This window comes from Ranitomeya imitator, chromosome 1 (genome assembly GCF_032444005.1).
Source record: "Ranitomeya imitator isolate aRanImi1 chromosome 1, aRanImi1.pri, whole genome shotgun sequence".
Classification (NCBI taxonomy): Eukaryota; Metazoa; Chordata; class Amphibia; order Anura; family Dendrobatidae; genus Ranitomeya; species Ranitomeya imitator.
The window spans coordinates 996,494,419-996,506,069 of record NC_091282.1 but is presented as its reverse complement, the minus strand read 5'-3'; the positions used below and the strand labels follow the sequence as shown (position 1 = coordinate 996,506,069).

At 40.7% G+C, this 11,651-nt stretch overlaps 1 protein-coding gene across 3 annotated transcripts in view; it reads right to left on the bottom strand.

Moving 5' to 3' along the window:
• Window positions 1-1,008: 1,008 nt before the first annotated feature.
• Window positions 1,009-11,651, bottom strand: part of LOC138656739 (UPF0462 protein C4orf33 homolog) — a 140,742-nt gene continuing 130,099 nt past the window's right edge. For all 3 annotated transcript variants that reach the window (XM_069743947.1, XM_069743949.1, XM_069743948.1), the window contains exons 4-6: window positions 9,435-9,486; window positions 3,993-4,192; window positions 1,009-1,447 (exon numbers count right to left, since the gene is read on the bottom strand). In XM_069743947.1, coding sequence (XP_069600048.1) covers window positions 1,357-1,447; window positions 3,993-4,192; window positions 9,435-9,486 — 343 coding nt within the window. In that variant the 3' untranslated portion in view covers window positions 1,009-1,356. The remainder of the gene's footprint in view (window positions 1,448-3,992; window positions 4,193-9,434; window positions 9,487-11,651) is intronic.

The following is an 11,651-nucleotide window of genomic DNA, read 5'->3' as shown; positions in this document are numbered from 1 at the left end:
GACCAGGGGTCTCAAACTACATTCTTCGAGGGCCGCAAACCATACATGTTTTCAAGATTTCCTTAGCATTGCACAAGGTGCTGTAATCATTATGTGTGTAGGTGATTAAATTATCACCTGTGCAGTACAAGGAAATCCTGAAAACATGACCTGTTTGCAGCCCTTGAGGAATGCAGTTTAAGACCTCTGCTCTAGACCCTCAATTCATCAAGAGTGGGTGCTTTGTACGCCATTCATTATGAACAGCGTGCAGGAGCAAAATGTACTAATTTCATTAATAGCCACCAATATTTCATAAATAATGACAAATATGTCATCAGCTGCACGTGGACATACCCCCTCCATGTAAAGCCCCAACTTTTCAAAGAGTGATGGGGATGGCATAGAAAGACTAAAAATGCCATGAGCTGTAACATTTCAAGCATGCCTTTATATTATTGTAAAGTGCTTAATGAATTTGACCTGTAGGGTGCTCACAGACTGGCGACCCATGGCTAATCGGCTACATAAAAGCTGATCGTCAGTCGTTTAATGGCCTGGTTAGACTGGCTGATTGCACTTCCCATGCGCACAGAATGATCATTCTGTGTGCATAGAACTTCACTGTTCTTGGTAGCACATCCTGTTTCCATAGGACAATGTGCTGCTGAAAATAATGATTTTTAACGAATCTTAAAAATTGTTGTACCTAATGAACTAGTGTTTTTCTCGTACATCAGGTGATTGGCAGCCAGTTTAGACATTATGTAGAAACAAGTGTTCCTAGGCTCATTCCCAATAATCGGCCAATGTTATTCCACGCTTACTGAGGGTGAAATAACTATAGTGTTTTTCTCTATATTTTAATATATACTGTAGCTTGTTACAGTTACCTACAGCCGGCAGTAGCGAGACAATATTCTTCCCTCCAGAAATGAGCGAAATTGCAGAATTGTCAAAGACAATGGGTTATCAACAGTGGTTTATCAATTTCCTTTTTCCAAGCAGAAATAATGAAGTACAATAATATTTTTATGTCATAATCAGAGGCTTTATTGATACACCATTCCTTTAAGTAAACAGTAATATAAAAGATAATAAAAAAAAAAGGTTGCAAGTGGTAAATGTTAGCGACCTATCACATCAGGTTTACCAATTGGGACGAGAATCTCCCATCTGAAGCAAGGTGATAAGCTGATGTGATTGTTTTTCTACAGCTGGAAGCTTTTAATCCACAACTCTCCCAGACTGTAATAGGAAGTATTCCAGCATGTGAATGCTATGCTCCACCATCATTTCCACTGCTGATATTTAGGAAAGAACCTGATCTGAATAATTAGAAGACATTTACAGTAGAAACGTAGGAGAGCAGACAAGTTACATTTTCCACAGGCTGGATGCAGGCACTTTCCATTCTTCACCCATCAACACTTGGAAGTTAAAAGGCCTGAAATACTCCAACCGGTGACTATAAAATAAGGAGAAAACGGAGCACATTTTGGTAAATGCATATGTGGTTTGTCTGGTTCCATTCAGCTATTATTTCCCTTACATTGTACATGCGGCGGCTCGGAGAATGTGACACAGGAGATCTATTTCATATCACAAATTACCAATTTCACTCACTGTCTACATTACTTTATTTTACAGGAAATTCTTCTTTATCAGTATTTTATCAATATGTTTTCTTTATGTACGGCAGGAGATGGCATGTTGAAGTGCGCGATGAAGAAGAACTCAAATGTTACCAACATTATTCATCATCTAGCTCTGTCTATGAATATTTTTAGGGATGCCGGGAGACAATTTATAGAAAAATAAAATAACACATAATGACCCAAGCTGGATGAGAAATATAAAGCTTTTCTTTTAGAAATGTTGTCCTTCTACCATTCTCATGTTATCAACTGTACAGAAATTCACAGACTGGTTTTAACCCCCTAAGAACAAACACTATTTTTTCTCCTTTGTTTTATCACCGCCGGTAATACATATATATTTAAAAAAAATAAATAAATAAGGCTGGTTTCACATTTGCGTTCAGGAGGGCTGCAGATGGCTGGTTACTTCCTCCCTGAAGCTCCGCCTACTTCTGTATCCTGCGTTTACCAGCGTACCTATCTTTAACATTGGGTACGCAGGGACATGCGTTGTATGCGGTTGCAGCACACGTCAAATCGCCACATGCGAACGCATCCACATACAACGCATGTCCCTGCATGCCCAATGTTAAAGATAGGTACGCTGGTAAACGCAGGATGCATACAGAAGTAGGCGGAGCTTCAGGGAGGAAGTACCCAGCCATCCGCAGCCCTCCTGAACGCAAATGTGAAACCAGCCTTAAATCTTAATTCAAACTTTTTTCCCCAAACTAGAAGCTGTGTATACCAAAGCAATATTACTAACCATGGCAAAGCACTAATCACATTGCAGGATGGCCCTCTACCTCTGTAAAACTCCTTAGATGTCTTCGGCACTAATGATCACAGCATCTAGGGAGTTACCAAAGCCGATCTCAACCATCACACACTCCTTTCTCCCTATACTTTGCCCATTGCAGTGTCAAGTAAGGCTGTGTGCACGTTAAGTATTTCTTTTTGGTGTTTTGGAGCTGAAACGGAGCAAAAACGCAAAGATTTTGAAAAGGATTTGGTATTTCTGCTCACAAAACTCATAAAAAAACAAAACTCTGTGCACAAACCCTAATAAGCTGGGTGAGAGTGAGACCAGCAATGTGATCTTAGGGGAGGCGAGCTACAAGCAGAGAAAAACTATAAATTAATAAATTGATGCATAGTTTAAAGGGAACCTGTCATTTTGAAAATAGTATCTGATCTACAGACAGATTGTTATAGAGCAGGAGGAGCTGATCAGGTGGATACATTATTTGTGTGAAAAATATCAGTAAAACTTGCATATAATCCATTGAAATCTCTGGTGTTTATACAAGAGTCCAGTGGGCGGTCCTACTCATTGATTGACAGTGTACGACTGTACATGCAAAGAAACGGACAATCACTAGGACTGCCCATTAGACAAATGTAAACACCAAGGATTTCAATAAACACAAATTGTACTGAATGTTTTCCAACAAATCTACATATCACTCTTCTCTATACCATGCTGTCCACAGATCCGGCCGCATGCACGACATGATGGGTTCCCAGCACAGACTGGTTACTAGTCCAACCTTCACACTGGTTACTAGGCAGACAAATCAGGTTACTTGATAACTTTAGCATCCAGTCTGGCTCGATTACTCAGGAGTTCATCTCATGGATAAATTGGTGATGAGAAGGGTCAAAGTCTCCGCATTGATCAACCCCAACTTTTTGCTATGTGTAAGTATGACGTTAATCCAAAGCATAGCAGAACTTTTTGTAATGGGATTTTATGGATGTGGCTAATGCTAATTTCTGCAGAAGGTTGGAATGTGAATCTGAAATTGACAATACAATGGGGCATCTATTGCAGGGACATTACTACATGTTAAGGCCCCCCCACACAACAGACTAACGTTGGCCAAACCAGATGATGTTGGTGGGATTGGCCAACATTCTGATGTGTATGTCCCAACTCTCCCCCGACAGATGACGTCGGAGGAGAGATTTCCAACAGCAGATCCTTGCTACCTATTGTGAATGTGGGCTATAATCCTGAAACGGGATCGAAAATACCCCCATAAATATATTTGACAAGGTACAATTATCATGTTGCCATCTTACAACTTTCCCTACCTGCGATATAAATGTTTCCTAATTCGGCAGCTTGAAAGGTGTTTTTACAAATTGCTTTTCCCAGTAAACTATTCTATACACATTGTGACTGCTGCAAACAACTTTATCAAATGTTTCCAATTAGTGATCAAAGCCTCCACCGTAGCTGTATTTCTGCCCCTGCCGTGCCTTTCGTTTCCCTCGTTACTTGTGTTGTCTTCAGCCCATTGTACAGAGATCAATTACTCCTTTTCACATAAGAAAACAGATGTCTGCATCGATATCTGGAACACTTACAAGTCAGGTTGCTGCCCTTCTTGTACTTCCTTCTCAGGGATCGGATAAAGTGCCTCGTATGTTCTCTTCGGCCCAGAACCATGAATTGCAAAAGCATTAAACCGGTCTACTGAAGGGGGAAAGTATTCCCAAGGAATTAGCGCTGTGCCTTCCCAGGTCTCCTGTGACATGGATGCTTGAAAGGACAGTGGCAGACATTGCTGTACAAGGAATTAATAGGGGATATTATACACTCAGGGTCACACAAGTGTGTTAGCGAGACAGCGGCATTCATTATTACTACACATGCCCTGAACACGGGAGTGTGAAGGACAAAATCTCAGCCTGACAATGACAAATGAAACATGTTAGCACACACTGCTGCTGAGTGGACAGCCCCATCCATATATTTAGCTTCTGGAATAAACCATACCCTCCGTGTGCACACAGATTAGGCTCCGATAGGTGACAATGCAAAAACAAAGAAAGCTAGTATACCGATATTGAGAACTTGTTGGTAACCACAGTGCCCAAGAAATAGATCAGATCTGCAGACCTCTGGGAAACCATTGCTTTTATTCTCCAAGCAGAAGCAATGTTATTTTCATCATGTTTTTAAAGGGAACCGGTCATCAGGATTTAAGACCCCAAACTAACTCATCTATGTAAAGTGCTGAAATGTTGGTGACATTCATATCTTTGTATTACAGGTCCGTGCCTTTGTTTAAGGAAAATCCATCAGCAAATTTTCATGCAAATGATACGGAAGTGCAGGGAGCTTGGCCCTTTAACTACGGCTCTCCGGCCTCTCTCCCCACCTGCCGCCAGCCTCCTGTCAGTGACAGACAGCTCACTCTTTTTTGTGACCTGCTCCTCGGACGAAGATCTTGCACAAGCAGCCATTGCTGGGGGCAGCGAATCCGCAGTAAGGTTTTAAGAACTGGACTATTGATGTGCACATGCGTCGCCCCCGGGTATGACTGCGCCTGCAAGAGATCTCGAGTAAGGAAGCAGGTCACAGAGAAGAGTGACCTGTCAGTGAGACGAGGTCGGTGGTAGGGGCGGGAGAGAGACCACAGAGCTGTAAGTGCAGGCCCAGCCCCCTGCACTTGGGGAACAATATGGGGCAAAGGGGAATACTATGGAGGCCATTATGGGGAACATTATGAGGTAATGGGGAACATTATGGAGCAATGGAGGGCACAATGGGGTCATTATGGGGCAATGGGTGACATTATGGAGCAAGGGAGGACACTATGGGGCAATTATGGAGCAATGAGGAACACTATAGGGGACATTATGGGGCAATTGAAGGGGTAATAAATGGGGTCATTATGCAGAGGCAGTGTTGGGGAGATATTATGGAAAGGAGTAATTGGGGGGACATTATGGTGAGGGGTAGTATGGGGATACTATGGAAAATGGTAGTGTGGGGATACTATGGAGAAGGGCAGTGTGAGAGGGATATTTTGTATAGGAAGCGCAGTGAGGGGCAATTATTTTTTGAGGGGCGCAGCATGGAAGAAATAAATATCTATGGAGCAGTATAATGTTACTTTTACTTCTAAAGGCATGGTGACAGGATGTGCTGCTGAAGATGAAACAGAGGGAATACTGAAGGGACGTGCTCTGGAGTAAAATCTCATCATGACGTCTCTACTACACGGAGACAAAAGTGATGGGAAGAACTTGTGTCAGAGAAGATGTCACCTATGAGGTACCTGGATGCAAACATTTATTTGTGATAGTGACTACCTGTATGGTCTGCAGTCTGATGATGGCTGGCAACAATTCCTAGCATCTCCTTACAATTGGAAAGGCCATAGTGAGAATTGTAGGTTCAAGCATCACAATTATATATGGGGCTGACCAGACATTACAATTGATCGCTGTACTAATATTAGTGTTGTACACATTTACTGACAGCACTTCTGGTGCTGCATTCATGTACTGACTTTGGTTATGTCTCTGCATTCAAGTACTGGTGGTGGTTATGGCATCGCATACATGTGCTGACAGAGGTTCTGATCTTGTACACGTAGCTATCCATATTGTGCTTCATGGCTATGTTAAAATGTATAAATCCTCAAAACTAAAGAGAATTGGGATTATGATGAGAATTTGGAGAGTTTCTGCTGCAGACAGAAACTCTCCATATCCTCCTCAAATACTGAAAACTTGGTTCTGGTGATGTATTAATGTACTGATGGTGGTTCTAGTGATTAATTCATGTAATTAACCCTTTACATTTTTGATGGCCCTTTGGACCAAAAAATGCTGTGCACCCCTGCTCTAGACATAGGCCTACAACGGGGACAAGGGGGCATTCTCTACGTGTAAAAAGATCACTAGAAATTAGAATGAGGGGATTGTACAGAGATATAAGTTGTAATAATAACGTTTTTGCTTAATATCATTGCAGTAGGGTAGCTCCCGCTCTGAGGCGTCACCCGAAGCTATGCTACTTTTAACTGTATCGGCGTGAGAATCCTTGATGCCGATACAATTGAAAGCATTGATGAAAGAAGGTGCGTCAGCTGACGCTAGGTCCCCCATCATTCTTCCCCGGCATCTGACGTCTCAGTGCAGCGGGTGCGATAATGTCACTACATCGCTGCTGTAAGATGTGCGCTTCAGGATGCTTGCTGCAGAGACCAGAGCAGCAAAGGAATGAGCAGGAGAGGTGAGTATTGTATTTTTTTTAAATCAGTGAGAACACTGTGGTGGCCAGAATACAGAAAAGAGGACTATGTGGAATGCATCATACTGTATGGAGGACTATGGGGAGTGTATTAAACTATATGGAGGGCTATTGGAAGTGCATTATACTGTATGGAGGACTTTGGGGGGTGTATTATAATATATGGAGGGCTATTGGAAGTGCATTATACTGTATGGAGGACTATGGAGAGTGAATTATACTATATGAAGGACCATGGGGTTCATCATACTACATGGAGTACTATGGGGAGAGCATTATACTGTATCGAGGACTATGGGCAGTGTATTATACATTATTGAGGAGTGCTGTGTTTCTTCAGACTGCAGCCCATCCTGATTTGTGACTAGGACTGACTGGTTTGAATTACGTGACTGGGACCATTTCATTATATTCTTAGAAAACCCCTTAATAAAGCACTAATTAACTGTATTTGGAGGTGCAGGCCTCTTTTTGAATGCATGTATTCTTTTCTATATACAACTTAGTGGATTTAGCATACTTGACTAGCACTCCACTTTTTCTTTGTTAGTGACCATTGTGTCGCATTTTTCAGCTATTCTTTTGACCGGTCATCAATATTACATTAATGGGGGATTTAACACCCAATAATCCCATCAATCAGCTTTTTTTTTTTTAGTTCTGGCAGCTGGATATATACCCACTGAAAGGAGCGCAATGGGTAGGGATTGCTGCTAGGTACTGCAGAAGTTCCCCCTATTATATTGAATGCAGTCCTACTTGCAGCAAACACGGTTTTAGATTTAACATAACTTTACCCTTTTTTTTTAGGCCGCACATTTTGACTGTGACAGAAAACCCTGCAAACTAATCAGAAATCTTAAAATGATATACCGTAAGTAAAGAATAAAAATAATTCCGATAACTTTCTGATCAAAAAAATAATAATGAAATTAAAAAAAAGGGTGGGTAGACTGTCGGAATTTTATATAGGTGGACATTCTCTTCCCTTAACCCTTTGCTATTTGTGCCAAAATATACAGCATTGACAACTGAGTCTTAATGCCCACGGGTGTACATTTGCATATATTTCAGTAGTACTCAACTGGATCCGACTGAAGGGAGAAAAACATACATTAATTTTCTCTAAATTAAACATATAATACTCAATAATTCCCTAAAGAACAACCACAAAGGAATGATGTCTATATTCAGCATCTGTCACGTAAAGCTTGAACGCTGTATGCAATTGCCTCTTTAGACTATATTCACACATTGTGTGAAATGATCGTGTGCAGCTTGACTTTTTGTTGGGCAGCAGACATGGACCCATTGGGGTAGAATGGATGCAAAATCATGAATCAGAGAATGAGATCCGTAAAACAGACCATTTTCTCCCCAGATAAAAGCGGGCCGATTATTCTGATCAGACTTTGATCAGAGTGACACCAGTTTATCTTGTACATGTAGAGAGAAAAAAAAAGTTTCTCCACCATCTCCATTTTGTTAGTCCACGAAAATTGGACCAAAATCGGATGTCATCTGAGTGTGAGCAAAAGAGGGTCTGTCTGGACCTGGTCAACCTAGATCCTCGCTTGCCTACTCTGGCGCCATGGGGGTGACTCAGTAATGCTCCAGGTACAGCATGCTTTTAATGTGGTCTTGCTTTTAGTTCATTTAGGAGGCCTTTATGGCACAGCGAATATAAAAAACGTAGTGTAGGACTGCCCCAATATGAGATTGCCGTGAAGAGGCGGGGTGGCTCAAAGAATTGATCAATTGTTTGCTAAATGTCTCATTTTGATAATACAGTTAGAAATTAATATGTGCATTTGCACTTTATGTATTGCGTCTTAACCTTAGGCTGCGCTGGCTTCTCCCCTTTTTTGCTGTCATCTGAGTGTGGCTCAATGTTTTCCACAGACCCATAAACATATCTGATTTATTCCTTGGACCACTCGGTCCAATCATTGCGTAGCCCCATAGAATATTATGGGTATGAGTGCCATCTGTGAAAACCGTGGATAGTACTCGTCTACGATAATCGGTTGTGTGGATGAGCCCAATGTCCTATTAGAGTCTTTGATCAGGAAGTCAAGCAGCCACATGAGCTAGATGGCCCCTATCAATATTATTGATAAATTATTTAACTAAAAATAGGACCCTTTAAAAAAAATAGTTACCTCTGTGGTTATAGGTTTTCTTTTACGCTACAAGGGCAATGTCTACATTTTCCATCTTTGTACAGATAGTGATTTGCATATACAGCCATGCCACACACTTATATTAAGGTTCCACCAATGCATATGAAGCTCCCATTACGTCTTGGGTTATACAGATGCTCTTAACACTCTGTTCAAATTATCAATTAGATATAATCATCCTGCGATGAAGCCAAGAGCTGCAGAGAGCAGACACATTCTAAATTTGGCAAATCACCACTAATTATTCATGGAGCTAAAAAGAAAGGAGGAAGCTAAAGGTTTCCAAACTGTATTATCCCTAATCTTCGCCCGCCCTCCTGTTTTATAGCGGACAACTGTGTTGTGCAGAATATGCCAGCTTTAATTAGAAATTTCATTTTATTAAATGGCTGCTGGCAGGGAAAGACCAGGAATGAAAGAACGAGGATAGAGGAGGCAGACGATCCTCCAGGTAGCTCATTTGCTCTTCAGCGGTGCCGTGTTGTGGATCGGATTTTCAGCTGCTTTAAATGTTTATGATCCACGTTTCCGGCTGCTCAGCAGGATTGGAGACTCTGCAAAACCATTACCCTCACTTACCTTCCAAATATTCCTGCGTTGCGAGAGAAGCAGCACCAAATGATGCCCGTGTCTGCAAAAATAAAAATGCACAGCAGTCTATAGTAGAGTCAATTCTAGGATAAGTACCTTAATTCTGCCGCTGAAAAGAGATACACGTAATACAGGTATGATTGTCTCACACTGCGCACACAGCGGCACCTGCACCACCGCACAATGCCAAGCCAGCGCCGCACCGTTATTTAGAAGATTACCACTCATTCAGATGAAAAGCTACTTTCCTGCACGAGCCTCCTTTGGTTTTTAACGAGTGAAGTAATAGTCTGTATTTTTCACTTTTGTCATAAGCTGAGCTCAATATTTTGCAGAATGAATGAACCTTTATAGTATATATATATATATATATATATATATATATATATATATATCCACATACATATATATATATATATATATATATATATATATCTTTCTTACTCATATGCATGTATGTAAAGAGAATGAATGAGATATTTGGACCGTGACTGAATCTTACTTAGAAATATATTTAGAAATATTTGGTCAGTGACCACATCGTCGTGATTTCAGCTCTGCGTAATAGTTTTGATTTAAAATAAAACAACTGAGATGTACAGCGCCTTGCGAACGTATTCGGCTCACTGGTACTTTTCAACCTTTTCCCTCATATCATGCTTCAAATATAAAGATACCAAATGTAAATTTTGGGTGAAAAATCAACAACAAGAGGAACACAATTGTGAAGTTGAACGAAGTTTATTGGTTATTTTAAATTTGTGGAAATTCAAATACTGAAAAGTGGGGCGTGCAATATTATTCGGCCCCTTTACTTTCAGTGCAACAAACTCACTCCAGAAGTTCATTGTGGATCTCTGAATGATCCAATGTTGTCCTAAATGCCTAATGATGATAAATATAATCCACCTGTGTGTAATCAAGTCTCCGTATAAATGCACCTACTCTGTGATAGTCTCAGGGTTCTGTTTGAAGCACAGAGAGCATCATGAAGACCAAGGAACACAACAGGCAGGTCCATGATACTGTTGTGGAGAAGTTTAAAGCTGGATTTGGATACAAAATGATTTCCAAAACTTTAAACAAGGAGTATCATACCACTACAAATCTACCAAGACCCGGCCGTCCCTCTAAACTTTCATCTCAAACAAGGAGAAGGCTGATCAGAGATGCAGCCAAGAGGCCCATGATCACTCTGGATGAACTGCAGAGATCTACAGCTCAGGTGGGACAGTCTGTCCATAGGACAACAATCAGTCGTACACTGCACAAATCTGGTCTTTATGGAAGAGTGTCAAGAAGAAAGCCATTTCCCAAAGATATCCATAAAAAGTGTCGTTTAACCCCTTCATGACCTTGGGATTTTCCGTGTTCGTTTTTCGCTCCGCTTCTTCCCAGAGCCATAACTTTTTATTTTTCCATCAATATGGCCATGTGAGGGATTATTTTTTGCAAAACGAGTTGTACTTTTGAACGACATCATTGGTTTTACTATGTCATGTTCTAGAAAATGGGAAAAAAAAATTCCAAGTGCGGTAGCATTGCAAAAAAAAAGTGCAATCCCACACTTTTTTTTTTTTTTTACTAGGTTCACTAAATGCTAAAACTGACCTGTCATTACGATTCTCCAGGTCATTACAAGTTCATAGACACCAAACATGTCTAGGTTCTCTTTTATCTAAGTGGTGAAAAAAATTTCCAAACCTTACTAAAAAATAAAAAAAAATAAAAATTGAGCCATTTTCCGATACCCGTAGAGTTTCCATTTTTCGTGATCTGGGGTCGGTTGAGGGCTTATTTTTTGCGTTCCAAGCTGACGTTCTTATTGATACCACATTTGTGCAGATACGTTCTTTTGATCGCCCGTTATTGCATTTTAATGCAATGTCACGGCGACCAAAAAAAGTAATTCTGGCATTTCAATTTTTTTTTTCTCGCTATGCCGTTTAGCGATCAGGTTAATCCTTTTTTTTATTGATAGATCGGGCAATTCTGAACACGGCGATACTAAATATGTGTAGGTTTGATTTATTTTTATTGTTTTATTTTGAATGGGGCAAAAGGGGGGTGATGTAAACTTTTATATTTTTTTAATTTTTTTTTCACTTTTGTCTTTTACTTTTGCCATGCTTCAATAGCCTCCATGGGAGGCTAGAAGCTGGCACAACTTGATCGGCTCAGCTACATGGGAGCGATCATCAGATC